The sequence below is a fragment of the Emydura macquarii genome, unplaced genomic scaffold, assembly GCF_026122565.2.
Source record: "Emydura macquarii macquarii isolate MOO-44397 ecotype Brisbane River unplaced genomic scaffold, CSIRO-AGI_Emac_v2 contig_2676, whole genome shotgun sequence".
Lineage (NCBI taxonomy): Eukaryota > Metazoa > Chordata > Testudines > Chelidae > Emydura > Emydura macquarii.
This window is the reverse complement of record NW_027132813.1, coordinates 31,813,309-31,830,007: the sequence shown is the minus strand read 5'-3', so window position 1 is coordinate 31,830,007 and position 16,699 is coordinate 31,813,309. Positions and strand designations below refer to the sequence as shown.

General features: G+C 37.9%; 1 protein-coding gene across 2 annotated transcripts in view; it reads left to right on the top strand.

Moving 5' to 3' along the window:
- PSME4 (proteasome activator subunit 4) overlaps nt 1-16,699 on the top strand; it is a 158,882-nt gene that overhangs the window by 33,885 nt on the left and 108,298 nt on the right. For both annotated transcript variants that reach the window (XM_067565144.1, XM_067565143.1), the window contains 5 exons: nt 1,569-1,718; nt 7,816-7,879; nt 8,583-8,657; nt 12,837-12,959; nt 15,297-15,389. In XM_067565144.1, the coding sequence (XP_067421245.1) occupies nt 1,569-1,718; nt 7,816-7,879; nt 8,583-8,657; nt 12,837-12,959; nt 15,297-15,389 (505 nt within the window). The remainder of the gene's footprint in view (nt 1-1,568; nt 1,719-7,815; nt 7,880-8,582; nt 8,658-12,836; nt 12,960-15,296; nt 15,390-16,699) is intronic.

Here is a 16,699-nt window from a genome sequence, read left to right as displayed (position 1 = left end):
TTGTTTTTCTTTGATACAGTTTAGAGTAATCTTTTAAGTTAGAGGTTAAAAGTCTTACGTTTGGAGGGAAGGGGCAGGTGGGAGGAGGGAGAAGAGTGTAAAACATTATTCTGGTAAATTTGGAATCCCCAGTAGTAATTTTTCTACAGCAGTTGTCTCAAATATATCAAGTTGATTGATTTTACTTTTGTGAAAGATTTTTTTAGCTTTCTCACTGACATGTATGAGCCTGAGATTCATGTGGTATGGTTTTATAGTAACATGTTTAAAGTGAAATCAAAAGGGCAATAACTAATAACTAAGGACAGCATTTTGCACAATGTTAAAACAAATATACTCTTTTTTCCTAAACTAAAACCTTAGTTGAAAACCAATAAAAAGTTAAGTGGGAAGTCACATTGCATTTTTTTTTATCACTAGATAAACCTTAAGCCAATCTTTGTAATCTGTAACCATGATTTTGTTTTTTCCATATCACCTCAGTCATATCCACTACCCACAGTGCATATGCTCTCATCCTGGTCTAGATTTTTCTATAATACTCTATACTAATTGACTTTAATAGGAGTCTGGGGTATACAAGGAATGCAGGTGAGAGGTCTGATAGCTCTTTTCTGACTTGTGTGAAATATTGATGTTCATTGTCCACTTTCTTGTGGGCAAGCGATCCACATTATAAAACCATTGCCACATTTGACATCTGTTAAGCATTATCAGCAGAGACACCATGGTTTGATTGGTATCTAGAGGTAATCACCCCAGATCAGTGTTGAGAAGCTTCAGCAGGCAGGGTGACGGAATTCTGCACTGTGGCTGGTTGTGCAGTGCTATTTTCTTTGGAAAAATGAAGGAATTTGGTCTTTAAGACTGACAGTTTGGCATCTTTTATTAGCTTCAAATTTATTTAATGTATAATGTTTGTTTTTATGTCAAAGGGAAAATGTGAAATTTGATTTAACTTCTGGAAACTCTATATTCTAAATTTTGCATGGGTGAGATTGCAGGAATTAATGGCATGGCTTTTAAGTAGCCATATTTCATCTGCAGTATCTTTTTCTTATAAATTTATGCCTATTCTTACTACAGATCATTCTAAATACTAAGTAAGCAGCTCCTTCTTAGAAATATTACATTATAGGGCTATTCTAGTCTTCCAGATAAGTAAATGCGCTTTATTAGGAGAAATCAGAGCATTAGCTCTACTTCTCTTAAGGTCTGTCTTAAATGTCTTAAATATTTGGTTTCACACAGTCTTTGCATTGAGGCAGTTCTGTATCATGAGGATTTTTTTTAGTTGTAACAAAAGTAAGAAATTTTATTCCAGTTGCACTGTTTGTAGAAATGATCCATGGTTCCATTTGTCTCATCCTTCAGACTTTTTTGTCATTTGAGAAGGCTGAGTGAGGCTGAGGATTTATTGGGTTACTGATCTGGTTCTTATTTCTTTCTTTATAACTATATGGCCCTTATGCCATTGCATCTCTGTGCACAATTGAGCTCTAAAATTAAAATGCATGGCATAAATACATAAATAAAATAAGTGCAAATTAAGATTTCTCTTTTTTAAGGTATTTTCCAGAAAATGCCACCACGGAGATGCTAGATGAATGGCGGCCTTTAATGTGCCCATTTGATGTTACCATGCAAAAGGCCATCACCTATTTTGAATTATTTCTACCTACCTCCCTTTCTCCAGAACTTCACCATAAAGGTTTTAAGTAAGTATACCTCCACATTTTAAAGTTATTTTTATTCTTTGTTTGCAATATCACAATACATGGCCAAGGCATTGCCTGTTAATTGGTGGTTTATGAAGTTGCATGTCATGCAAATAGATTCATGTATCGGTTCCTATAAATATGTATATCTGGTACTCATGTCTGAAATTGGATTGTAATGAACATCATTCTAGCAATGTATCTAAGAGTAGTAATTTTGCTGCTTCAAAAATAGTTCTTAGAATTGATATGGAACTCCCATAGTTCAAAATTGTAAGCTTTTGACTTCTGGGGCAGGGAAGTAGGAGCCACCTTTGTTGTAGAACACCAACTGTTCTTTATGTTTCCATCCATCCATTCCTTTCTCCATACAAAGAATGGGAATAGCTTCCCAGGGTCACTGCTCTCTCCTTTCAGCACTTCCTGCATTACACCACTTGCTTCTTGATTTCTTGTTGCCATTGTTTAAAAAAAAAAAAAAAAAAAAGTTTGTAACTAAAATAAAAAAAAAAGTGAGCCCCTATTTCTGAATTTACATAAGATATACAAATTTAGTGTATCTAGTGATGAACCTTGGTTGACAAGGCTGTAGACTTGGGTAAGTGCCAGTTTCCTCTGGCTTCAGACTTCATCTGCAATGTTAAATTGATGTTGGCCCTCAAAGAGAGTAGAACTTTTAGTGAACCAGGGTCAAGAGTCCCAGCTGAGCATCAAGACTTTGCACTGGTCCTAACTGCTTTGACATAGATCTGGCACAGTCTCACATTGGTGCTTCAACACTCTCTCATCCAGTTGTGCTGATAAGTCAGTGAAATCAGTATCCTTGCTGCATCAAATTAATACATCACTGGGGTTTGACACTGAATTGAAGAGAAGTCTTCATTGTAGAGTGCAGATTTTTGGCCAGCCTCTAGAGGCTATTATTTGACCACTGTGGCCTTACATGGTCTTGTTTTGACTCCTGGGCATGGACTCTTCAGGACTCTAGTTATGCAGTTCCTCTCAACATTGATGCTGGTAACTCAGGCTGAGATCACTTGTGTTGCCTGACAGATCTCTTATCAGCACATTGCTTGAAGTGTATTTGAGTACATCTTGCAATTGAAGCTTGCTTCTGATGCAGAATCCCCTTGGAGTTCTCTGAGCCAATAGGGTGTGCTGACTGCCATCACCATCTAGATCTGCACTTCAGGCCTTAATGTATGAAGAAATGGTGGGGTGTCACTGGACTTGGATTTATCTGGATTTGATGCCTACTCTGGCAACATTTTGGGACATATCTCTGGGATCAAGGCAACAGTGAAAATGGGATGCTCTAATTTGTTACCTGGAGGTAACATAAGAGACAGGGACACTCTTCTAAGGACATGTCTACACTGGGTGGCTCCATTGGTGCTGCAGCCATCGATGCAGCGGCATTGATTGAGCTGGTCTGGTGAAGACATGCTCAATCGATTACTGAGAGCTTCTCCCATCAACTCTCAGAATGAGAAACGTAAGCTATGTTGATGGGAGAGCATCTCCCATTGACATAGTGTAGTGAAGACAGAGTGGTTACTTGATGCAAAGTATCTAGATGAGTGACATACCTCGCATTGACGGAGCCACGCAGTGTAGACCAGGCTTAGTCCCTCTGTCTTTAGGGACTGAGGCAAAAAGCCGGAATCCCCTTCCTTTCAGTATAAAAATTTTCACCTTATTGATAGTGGCTACTATATGTCCATTGCATTTAAGTTATAGGATTCTAAGCTATTTTAGCTTTCCTTATGCATGCTGAAGTTAGCTCCCCTGACATCTTTAGTTATCAGGTATCTGAGTGGCGTATTGCATTTGAAACTGCCCATTAAAAAGTCTAGTTATTTGTGATATTAAGTTGATCATTAGAAAACTGATGAAACCTCTTGAATTTCTTGATGCTTCAAGTTTGTAACGTGGAAGTAGTGACTTCAGTGAGTGAGCTTCAGGCATTATTGACTTCCACCCCACCCTGTTTTAAAAGGATAGTATGTTTTTATTTGGTTATCCTGAATTCTTCCCCAAAATAGTGTTGGAGTTCTCTCTTAAACAGGCAGTCTTCCTGTCAACATTCTCCCTTGGAATGAAGGCATTTCCTGGGGAAACTTTTCTCCATTAACTTTGTGAAAAGATTATCTGGAGTGGATTAAACCTCACAGTACACACAGGTGTCATTCATTCTGTGAAGAGGGCCATATTGCACTTTTTTTAATGGTCTATGAACCGTATGATGTTCAGGGTCATATGCTACCCTCTATCCACCGTAGATCTCCCACTGATAACAATGGGAGTTTTGCATAAAGACTGCAGGAGAATATGGCTCTGATGGATTAATAACTGAAAGTTACTGTTGTGTTTGGAATTGCTCTGTGGTGGTGGGAAATGAGACAGAGCAATTTAGGTAGTTTGCATGTACAGTTACCGAACTTCTGAATATAATTATGGTAATTGTGCAAGTTAGGGGCACAGATATGCCTCTGATTATTTGATAATCTTGCTTTTAGTGACATCAAGTGTCACTGAAATGAATTGGGGCAGCTTGCATATTTCAGTGCTGTTTCAGGAAGTCATATCTAAATGGCTGTTGGATTGCATATCTTAGTGCTATTTCAAGGTGTTAAAATAAAACTAAAACTGTTACTACAGCCAGCCTCTGCACGAATCCCTGACCAGGAGAATATGCAGTGCAGCCTAGGGCTCCCCTTTTCTTCTGAGGTAATTTATCCTAAAGACCTGGACTTTTTTTTTTTTTTTTTTTTTTTGGGGTGGAGGGGGGTAAATATTATTATCAAGGTATGTATTACCTTTCTTTTCCCAGACCTTGCTGATGTGGGTCTCTGTATTATAGTTCTGTATTTACACCTATAGTGACATCCTTTTTTGCTGTTGAGCATCTAGGGCTATGTTAAGACCGATGGCGGCAAAATCGCCACCACCAGATCGATCTTTCTTGATCGATTGAGCGGTCAGTGAGACCTACTCAATCGATCAGAAAGTCAACTAAGTCAGTCCACCCCCTCAAGTAGCGTAGCATTGAACCGACGGGAACAGCTCAGCTCAGTGAGAACAGCGCGCAGAAGGGAAGCAGAGCAGTCGACGTCAGTTACGCAAACTACTCTGTGTAGTTTGCGTAACTCCTGTCGACTGCTGCCAAATCACGCGGTAAGTGTGAACCAGTCCTAGAAGTATGGATCTATTATAAGATAACTGCTGTTGGAGAAGAGAATTTCATGTAATTCTTTTTTTCTGAAGGTGTTTGTGTTATTTTGATCTCTGCTTAGCCACCTCAGAGTTAGATTTTGCAACTACCTTGTAAATTAAGTTCACTTCAGTCATTTATTAATCTTTTCACTTTTTTGATGGAAGCAGAGCATATTGGAAACATTAAGATGAGCTAAGTTTCAGCAGCTGAGTTGGCATGCACTACTGTCTTAGAAGCCAGGGGGTTAGAATTTTGTGTTATGGTAATTTATGAGTCAGTTTAGGAGTGTAGATCTAGGGTGGGGATCAGTTATACTGTAAATGCCTTCAGAGAACAAGAATTACAGATAATTAGCTTTATTTAAAAAAAAAAAAAAAAAAGAGGCACTTCCAAGCCTTCCTTAGTCTTAAGTTTCCTTTCCTATTTCTTTGCTTCTCCTTCCTTTTCTCTCCTCATTTCTGTAGGTTTTAATAAAAATTGCAATCCTGAAAGAAGTTGCTTTTACTATCAGTAGCGTGGAAACAGAAAAGAGATGGAGGAAGATTTATTAGAGGAACACGCCTTTTGTTTTGCTAGAAAATAAATTGTTAAACCTATAATCTTTTTAATGAATACATAAGATATGTGATGACTTTTCCAATTTGTATGTATTATAAGATGCACTCACTCACCTCATTAAATTTAATGAGTAATTTAGTAAGTTAAAGGTATGGCAGTTGTTACAAATTTGGGAAGCTTGAGATGAACATCTGCCATCCATTGTGAAAAATTTGAGAGATGAAACACACAGAAATCTGTGTGCATGTATTAATTGGGCTTGAGGATTTTATTACATTTACATTAATAAATTGACTGCAGCCCCCAAATAACTCCCACTTCTCCATCCCCACAAACTCTATGGGACATCACAGATCTTCCCAACCCCCACTACTTCCTTCTCCACATCCCTGCCACCAGTATCCATAGGCCCCCTTTATGCATTCCCCCTCTCCGATTGAACCTTACTCCCCCTTAAATATTCCCCCCTCCACCATTGAGCCTCAGTGCCCAAGTCCCCCCATTAATCCCAGGAACTCCTCCCCTATCCTTCCATATATATTCCCTCACCCCCACTGAATCCCAATCCCAACTTTGCCATTACCCCTCTCCCTGTGGGACTTGGGTCCTGCTGCTGAAGGGTGGGAGGCCTGGGGTGGAGTGTGTTGCAGTGCAAACCCACCCTCCACTCACCCCACAGTGGCAGTTCCTGTGGCTGGGCTCTCTGCTCCAGGTGTTGCAACTGGATTGGAAGCCTGAAGAATGGGGTGAGGGTGGGAGGCCCGGATGGGCTGTTGCAGAGTGAGACCATCCCACACTCACCCCGCTGCTGCTGCTTCTGTCCCATTGGGCTACCTGGGCTCAGGCACTCACTCAAATTTGTACCCCCCTGGTCATGATGGAGGGACATGAGCAGTGCTATGGACTGTGTATCAGGTCGCAATGCTCGTAGTGAGAGTCCAGTCCAGTCAGCCGTATGAGGTGAGGTATTTTTCATTTTATGTTTTTTATGTTTTTTCATTTTATTTTGTTGTTTTGCATTTGCAAAATCCATGGGCCTCTAACAATTACCTCCCTTGTCTTATCTTGAGCATGCTTGTTAATACACCCCAGAACTGTATAAGCCTTTTTCATAACTGCATCATAATGTTGGGTTATATTCAATTTGTGATAAACTATTAACTCCAAGATCCTTTTTAGCAGTACTACCACCTAGCCATTTGTTCTTATTTTTGTAGTTGTGCATTTGATTTTTCCTTCCTGAGTGTAGTACTTTTTACTTACCTTTATTGAATTTTGTCTTGTTGATTCTCATTCTGTCCTCAAAAATGCTTGCAGCCTCTGAAAATTTTATAAGCATGCTCTCCACTCTGTTGTCCAAGTCCAACTCATTAATGAAAATATAGAATAATGACAGACCCCCGCAGGACCCCACAGGATATGTGTTTTCAGTTGAACAATGAACCATTGATAGCTACTCTTTTAATACAGTTTTTCAACCAGTTGTGCACCCACTTTACGGTACTGTCATCTAGACCATATTTCCCTAGTTTGCATATGAGAATGTCATGTAGGGCTGTCAAAAGCCTTACTAAAATCAAGATATCCCCCTTAACCCCATCCACCAGGCCAGTAACCCTGTCATAGCAGGAAATTAGATTGGTTTGGCATGATTTGTTCTTGAAAAATCCATGTTTACTATTACTTGAATACGTCTAATTTAATGGGGCTCGGGGAGGACTTAAAGGAGAGAATTAAAAAGGTTTCAGTAAGATAAAGAAATAAATAAGAGTTTAGGTGGAGGAATGGTGCAGCTTGTCTCCCAGGCTCTGAAAGAATTCGGGATCAAGTCTAATGCCTATCATAGGTCTTGGACATTAGGGACAAATGTTAGACATGAGAGTAGGCAGGGTGGTGCAAATTAGGTGGAATATGTTCTTATTAGTGTATGTGTCAGTTGAGAGGAAAACTAAGGCAGAACAAGGAATTGGTGAGACTGAGGTAGGTAGAAATAAGGGAAATTCAGATGTAAATTATGAACACAAAACTTACTAAATTTTTAATTTAAAAGCTAGCCAAAAATGATGAGAAGGGTAGGAGAGGGAGTAGGAAAGATCTCCAATGACTGAAGCTTGGGCTCAGAGGTGGGAATGAAAGAACTAGTGGTAGCTCAGTGACCGTAAACAGTCAGTGGGGGAATAAAACCCTTTGATTAGTGAAAATGAGACCAGGAGAAAAAAGTGATTGAGGACTGCCTAGTGGAGTGGAGATGAAGTGTGTGCCTGATGAAGGAGGAGAGGTTGGTGCAATGCTGAAATGACGCTTGCTTTCATTTTCTTTCAGGCTTTGGTTTGATGAATTTATAGGCCTTTGGTTTTCAGTTCAGAATCTTCCCCAATGGGAGGGGGTGAGTATTTACTTTTCCTAGTCCTTTAAAGTAGCAGTAAATAGTCCTGAAATGTGCTTGTAAATAGAAGTGAATTATTTCACTTTAACACTATCACATCATGTTCCATTTTTTCCTCCCTTTTCTCTAATGTGGGGAAAGAGGTGGTAATTTCATGACTCCCACAAGCTGTCATGGATTGTGAGTAGACAAGCCAGCAGTTTTGCTTGTTGGGCAGTGTAAAATTGCTCTCTCATGCAGCTTTCCTTTTTAACCTTTGGAATGTTAGCATTTTCCAGATTGCCACTCAGTGCTTATAGGGTGGAAAGGGCTATTGTGATTGTTATAGTTTTTAGGTTTATGAAATCCCAACAATGTAACAACATCCCATAGTTCAGTATCCCTAATATGAAGGAGAAATGTGGGGTTGGAGATTGTTTGTTTGTATTTTAGTTATGAATATTAAAAGAAGTAACAAGTGAGGTGGGGATCTCAATGCAGGAAATGTAATGGTTTCTCAGATCATATTAGGTTTCTTTAACTCCTAATTTATGTTGTGTGACATTGGAGAATGTGATCTTAAAATCTCCCTTTACAGCTGTTTATGCTGAGGAGAACTGATACCTTGCCTCAGTGGCCACTGATGAAATGGGCTTACAATTCTTCTGTTAGAAATGTATGCTATGGAATATTGACCTGTTTTTGTTTTTTTTTCCTTTCCCAGCATCTAGTAAACCTTTTTGCTCGCTTGGCTACTGACAACATAGGGTACATAGACTGGGATCCATATGTACCAAAGGTAACATCTGTTATTTTTACACGTGATATTGTTTACCCTGCAATAATATTACACTAATCCTGAAGATATATTTCAGTGTAGACAATACCAAAAGTAAATATTCTTTATAACAGGGGTAGCCAAATTTGCAGACCCCCTCCCCCCAAAAAACAAAAAAACAAACCAAAAAAATCCCTCCTCCCACTGGGCAGAATCCTCTAGCCCCACCACTCTGCTGCAGGGCGGAAGCTCTGAGCTCCCTCACCCCATTCTGGTAGGTGGAGAATGGAGGGGGAGGGGGCGGGGGCATAGAGAGCTCCTCAAGCTGCCCTTTAACTATAAAGGAGCCACATGCGGCTCACGAGCCACAGTTTGGCCACCCCTACCCTATAATCTCTGTTTTGGCCTCATAAAATTGTATTTTCAAGTTAGGTATGTGCAGTTGAAAATCTCAGTCTCACTTTCTCAATGTATGGCTTTGGGAGTTGGCAGTTTTCATCCGTTGACTCAAAAGGGTATTACTATATTGCACTACACTTCTGTAAACACTTATGCATGTGAATTACTTTAAATGCACAATTAATCCCATTTACTTGCAAGAATGGGACCAGATATGGAACCCCTTTTGAGTTAGTTGATGCACAGCACATACTCATTGAATCTCTCAGATTTTTTATTTAAGCTGTTCATATCATTAAAATCTTCTAGTGTAAACCAGCTTTTGCCAACTTGGATCAGATTTTGAGGTAAGCATACACATTTTCAGAAGTCCAAAGTGATTTTTATTTCAAACAATTCCAAGTTTGAGTTAATAAAGATATTCTGGAATGTTTGCTCTTTGTTGTCACAATGGTATGAACACTACAAAATTCTGACCACTTGGAAACAGTCCAGTTGCATATTTGTACTGAAAAGGATCATATTAATGCCTTCATGAGGCTAAGTGTAAATTGTAAGAATACCAAAAAGTGGGAAAGAGATTGTTTTGGCCAATAAACTGCTCCATTTTGTATCACTTAAATGGCTGACTCTTATATCCTCCTGTCCCTTCTTACTGAGAAAACAAATTCAGTTGTATCACTGATACTTTTATGTACTGCTTGCTTCAGTTATTTTAGGGAATTCAGACACAATTTTTTCACTGTGTATTAAATATATGAAATAAATGTCCAGATAGCTACTTGTCTCCTGACTTTTAAATGATCATCACTTAACTTTTGAATCCCTCACCAAGGGTAAAATATTAAATTCATCAGTCTTCTCAATAATTTGGGTGCTTTCTTATAGGTTGCATCTGATTTGGTCTCTTACGGCAAGATTAAATCCAATGTATCTTGTTATATAAATACTGGTTTTCTTAGTTACCATATGCTGTATCTTGAGGGCACAAAGTTTCTTCTGAGGAGAGTGTGACATTACCTAGATACAATCTGGACTGTTGAACAGCCATGTCCCTTCAATTCTCCAACCCAGGGTGCTTCACTGTGAGAGCAACCACTCCTGGTCAGCTCACACACAGCCTCTAGCATGTAAGTCACTCCAAGCTATATTGTATGAATACTATAGCCAGCCACCTATGAATTACACTGCAGGGCAACACCAGCAAACTCCCAGTCCCAGACTTTCCCCCAGAAATGTGCGTCTTATGCTACCCAGCATCCTTGTGGACAATACAAGCTCATATAAAGTCAATCATTTCATTAATAGAAAATGATATGCACAAATCCTGTTATCCCAAATGCAGTTTCCCAAACACTTCAATCCAAACACACATTGGTGTAGATAAAACAATAAAACAAGTTTATTAGCTACAAAAACATAGATTTTAAGCGATTACAAGTAAAGAGGTATAAAAGTTCAAATTGGTTACAAGAAAAAAAAAAAGGTAAAACAATTAATATCTAACTTAACAAGCTAAATGAGTTCAAAGCAAAGGTTTCTCTTTCTACATGCTTTAGCAGTCTTATTGGCTGGAATCATTTCAGCCAGGACTCCGCCCACAGATCAGCGTTAATTTCCTTGTTCTTCAGATGTTGATGCCACGGGCAGAGAGAAAGTATTTTGGGGCATCTGTTCCCTTTTCTTATAGTTCTCTTTTTCTTTGAAAATCGCCTCCAGCTGAGGTTCAGAAGACAGAAGGTCTGTGGTGACAGGAACTGCCAGCTATTTCTTTGCCAAAATGTAGATTTCCTGCTCACACCCTTTTTTCCTGCCAAAGAATGGCCACTTAACCATGTGATAATCCATTTGATTTTGTTGACACCTGGCTGAGATGTTTACTTTTTGTTTCCTGAGGAACTGGTTTGTACCTGCTTTTCTAAACGTGGGACATGTGTCAGCAGTGTCATACTGTAGAATCTTATAACTTTATGTTACCACACATATTTTACCAGGACAATAATGATCAGCAAATTATGAGTTTTCAAATGAAATCTCACAAGACATACTTTGTACAAAATCCATTATAGTTTTGCAAAGAAGGTGAACATAAGGTACAGACTGTCATAGAATCATAGAATTGGAAGGGACCTCAGGAGGTCATCCAGTCCAACCCCCTGCTCAAAGCAGGACTAACCTCAGCTAAATAATCCCAGCAAGGGTTTTGTCAAGCCGCAGCTTAAAAACCTCTAAAGATGGAGATTCCACCACCTTTCTAGGTAACCTATTCCAGTGCTTCACCATCCTCCTAGTGAAAAACTTTTTCCTAATGTCCAACCTAGACCTCCACACTGCAACTTGAGACCCTTGCTCTTTGTTCTGTCATCTGCCACCACTGCGAACAGCCTAGCTCCATCCTCCCTGGAACCCCCTTTAGGTAGTTGAAGGCTGCTATCAAATCTCCCCTCACTCTTCTCTTCTGCAGACTAAACAAGCCTTGTTCTCTCAGCCTCTCCTCATAAGTCTTGTGCTTCAGCCCCCTAATCATTTTTGTTGCTCTCCGCTGGACTCTCTCTGACTTGTCCACATCCTTTTTGTAGTGGGGGACCCAAAACTGGACATAATACTCCAAATGCGGCATCACCAATGCCAAATAGAGAGGAATAATCACTTCCCGCGATCTGCTGGCAATGCTCCTACTAATGCAGCCCAGTATGCTATTAGCCTTCTTGGCAACCAGGGCACACTTCTGACTCATATCCAGCTTCTTATCCACTATAATCCTCAGGTCCTTTTCTGCACAGTGAGCAGCTATGTATTAGCATTCAAAGTGTGGTGTAACCAGTTCTTTTGAATAACTTTCATCAAAAAATGTGGTGGGCATTATTAATCTTGTTTATTAAACCAATTGGGTTGAGATTTTTTTCTTTAATTTCGTATACCTTTTCATAGTTATGGAACTATTTTAATCATACTTGCCTGTTTTTTGTTTTGTTTTCATTCAAACTTAACATTTCTTTATTCTCCCATTTCTGTTTTGCCTTATCCAAAATCCCCAAAGACATTGGTATTTTGATCCTCCTTTATTAGCTGTAACATTGAGTTACTAGCTGCAAAGAGATGACTATGAGGACCATTATGCTCCACCCTCAAGACTCTTGTGCAGAATTAGTATGTGGAGATAGGATATTAAAGACTAGCTATCCTTCCATCTCCACAAACTATAGGTGCATGGAAGAATCTGCTGGCACCCATTTTCCCTCTCAAATCTATCAACAAAAATTGGAATAAAAATAAATAATTCCGTGTCTATGATACCTTTTATAACTGAAAAGAGGCTACAAGTGGAGTGCCCCACAGTAATTCTTGGAACACTTTTGTTTAAAGTACACACAAATCATTTGGCATATTAGGTAGAAGTTAAGATTGTACCGATAACCGAACTGTTGCATAATTTTTAACCTGATTTTAGTTCTCTAGTACCGCAGTTTAAATCTCCGATTACTGGGTCTTTAGTATCATGGTAGTTCTTCTAGTATCAGGGAGTTAAGAGCATTTCAGCTTTATGTGAAAACTGTTTGACTCAGAGTAAACCCTTGATACTGGAACCTGAAATTATATTTGTTGTGTCCACTGTTAAGACTTGGACCTGCAATGACTACTAGTAGCCGGTGACAAATGCACATGTGATATTTTTTATGCAGATGTTCATTCTAGCAAAATGAATAACAAAACCATGCAGGAACCATTGCTCCATTAAAAATATTCTACAGACATTTATTATAAATAATATTAAGTAATAATATTAATTTTTTTAAACAGATATTTACCAGGATTTTGAGAAGTTTGAATCTTCCAGTGGGAAGCGGTCAAGTTTTAGTTCCAAGATTCTTAACAAATGCTTATGATATAGGACATGCAGTAATGTGGATCACAGCCATGATGGTTAGTATCCTTTTTAAATAGTACATTAAAAACCGGTAATGCAAAGCCCTGGACTGCTGTATAGCTAAATGAATGACGTGTCTGAGTATCAGCTTCGGCAGATGCTTATTTCTGAGGCTTTCTTTGCCCAATGCTTATTTAAAAGTAGTGCCTTACCGTTGTTTGGAATGTGAGACATAAGGCTTATTTCAGGCTGCTCTTAAATGGCAATTTGGAAATGAACTGCCAGCTACATTGATTTAAAGTCCAGTGCAAGCATGAAGTTTGTCCACAGTGATGATCTTTAGAGATGCTGTACAAACAGGATTCTCATTCTTGGGTCTTGAGCTCCCTTTGTGAAACAGGGAGAACTGTAGTCAAAGGGTTTGGGTTTTTTTGACCCTCCGAGGCCATGGTTGTGTTAAAGGTCTCCCTCACTTTCCAATCCCATTGGCTATAGTGTGCCACCAGTACCCTGGTTTCTAGAACTTTGCAGCTATGAGAGTTCTCCCGTCTTGTGTTGTGAGCTCTAGACCCAAAACTGACAGTCCTGTGTGACTAGACTTTCAATTCTATCTTCCAAGAAGCAGAATTATATGTAAAACATAATCCAATTTTACAAGATGTTTAAACTTGTACAGATTTATTTAGGCATTAACTTAATATATTTATTTGCTAAATTCATCATTTTTTGTGACGAGTGTGAATAAAGTAATCCAAACAATATTTGAGCAATAGACTAGCACAACAAACTTAATTTTATATAAGGTCTTTCATAAAAGTATATTGGAAAGATCTGAAGTCCTCTATTTATACAAGTCCTTAGTTACAGAAAATTAGTTTTTCATAAATGCCTCACCCATTAGAGCCTGGTGGGGAATCCTAATCCTATATTTTCTGTCATCAGTCTATAAAATGTTATAAATTCCTAATCGTTTCATTGCTGAATAGAGTACACTGTATTGAAATAAAACAAGTAAACTTCAGTTTGTTTCATTACAATTTTATTGTTACTAGTATTGCATCGTAGCCCAATGTTTACCATCCAAATTTTAATGGATCTGCCTCGCATCCTGCAAGGATAATTAAAGAACCATGAATTTAATTTTGGATGATGTTACTACATTAAAATGAAGCTATGTTGTTTCATTAAAGAATGTAAAGACAGGCCAACAATAACAGAAACCTTCCTTTTGTAACTAGCAGTATGCTATAGCCTGCCAACATTACTACTTGGAATAAATTAATCATTCTTAGTAGCTGACCTTTTCTAAATGGAAATATCTATTCAGGAAGCATACATGTTCAAATCTCAAGTAAATTGCTTTTTATTCTTACTGACTTACAACTGTGCTGTTACTATCCATCCTATTAACTTTCTCAGCATTTATAGAAATTTGAATATGAATTTCTAAGATAAATAGGCCACACCCCACTTAGAATCATGTATATTTAGGGTTGGCAAAATATGATTTTTTAAAAATTATTTTGACCAATAATACTGATGTTTATTTTTAAGCATTTAAATTTTTTTTAATCAATTTAAATTTTCACAGTTGTGGGAAATTATGGACGGGGGTCAGACAGTAATTATTTAATGACAGTCGACATTGAGATTTAGTAAAAGTTAAAGCTTTGTAACTGTTAAAACACAAGTTGTCAACATCACATGTCAAAATATACAAAGCAAATATCCTTAAATCAAACTCTTAAAAAGTTCTCAAGCAGCATTTTTTTCTTTCATCTTTCTTTGCTTATGTGTAAATCTTGATTATCATGGATGGAAATATTTTTTCATTGGTTTGTTGATGGTGAAACTGACGTTTACCAATATAAATCTAATCCTTTCTCACCTATGTATATTTCTTTTAATTATTAAGCTTTCTTATGTCTGGTCTTGGGCATGTTTAGTGGCAGTGCTATTTTTCACTAAAAGCTGAACAAAAGTTCAATCTCCTTTGCACAGTAGTTTGAATTTGTCTTCAGTTATATACTACCAGAATATTGAGGTCTCCTTTTTCTATAGGTAATAAAGGTAATTCTAAAAATAGAGAGAAGGGAAATTCTTGCAAACTTTAAAACTCTTCCTGTTCACAAGAAAATCATAGAGAGATAATAAAATGTTTCTGTGACCTAAAACAAGTGCAGTGACTTGAGTTTATTGTTGGTGGACTAATTGTTAGTTAAACTATGTTGCCTTTGTCATGGAAGGATATTATATTGATCTTAAACTTGTTCCTCATAATTCTGAATAATCTATTTTGGGTAGGTTAAACTTGATTTCCGACCTTGACAATGTCCTTTTTCATGCTTTTTCTGTTAAATAGATTAAATATATATGTATTTGGTTTTGGACAGGGCGGACCAAGTAAACTAGTACAGAAGCACTTGTCTGGATTATTCAATAGCATTGCATCGTTTTACCATCCTTCAAATAATGGTCGATGGCTGGTGAGTTTGTTATGCTTTGATTTTAAGATTTTAAATTTGGATTGGGATTATAATTTTATCATGAGTTTTTCTTTACTGTGCTCTTCGTTTTTAGTAAAAGGGTGCATACTGTTTTATGCAAACAATTTCATTCTATAATAGATTACTATGCACTATGTGTACACTTTAAAAAATAAGCTTCCAGGAAAGCACTAGTGTGATATGTGAGATAAACTGAAAAGGAGCCAGAAAACTACCATTATTTATTAAGAAAACATTGATTATTTTGTAGTTGTTTATAGAATAAACTGGGAAAATGAACGTGTCAAATTAAATTTGCTGTTAGTCTCTACTGTGTCTGTCAGTTTTTCAAGCACCTAGTATAGCCTGATTTTAGAATAAGTGATAGCATAATTCTAGTGTCTGAAGCACACTTTCTTAGTTAAGAGAATAACAGTGTTCTCCTAAATTTGTAAGTATAGCAAAATCTAATATTGATTAATCAACATGAACTGAGCTTTTGTTAAAAGCACAGCTAAAAAATCCACTACTTAACATTTTATGCTGTTTTTAGTTCTACTGTTTAGTATTGCATATAGACCGTAGCTTAATTTTCACAGTTAAAATTGACATTACAGTTCTCAACAGAACTGGATTTTTCTCTCTCTCACTTCATAGTACTTTTGGGAGATAAAATTAGTGTATTTTTTTATCGCCAACAATTACTTTTAATTAGAAGTATCCGAGATAAAGTTACGAAAAATTATTGGGTCCAGTTCTGCCTTCAGCGAGCTTTTTTAATTCAAGTTGCTTGTGTGTAAATTAGGGCAGAAATGAGCTTACTGAAAAGTAATTTACTATTGCAAATGGTGAAAATATTACTGATGAACAATTCGCTGAACTGAATTTCAGCATGTGCCCATACCTGTCATAAATCAGGTATGCTTCACAGACCAGGTTAACTTACTCAATCTTTCTAGCTTTTTTTTTTTTTTTTTTTTTTAAATATTAACTCTTTGTCACTGGGGATAGATATTTCTTGATACTTGTGGATAATAGACACAAGGGCTAGTGCCTTTCCTCTCTTGCTTGGCAAATATAGTCTGTGAAGTAGGATAGATTCCCTAACACCCTTAAAGCTGGATTTCTTGGCCCCCAGAGGATCTTTGGCTGGCTTAGAGGTATTTTAGTGGCTCCTGTACCACTAGTAGTGCAGGGGCATCTCCCATGGTAACTGGCACAAGTAGTGGCAAAGCTGCTATAACTCATGCCAGCGGCTTGCCTCATCCCTGAGCAGCACCAGGATCACAAGGGTGGTTCACATATTCCAG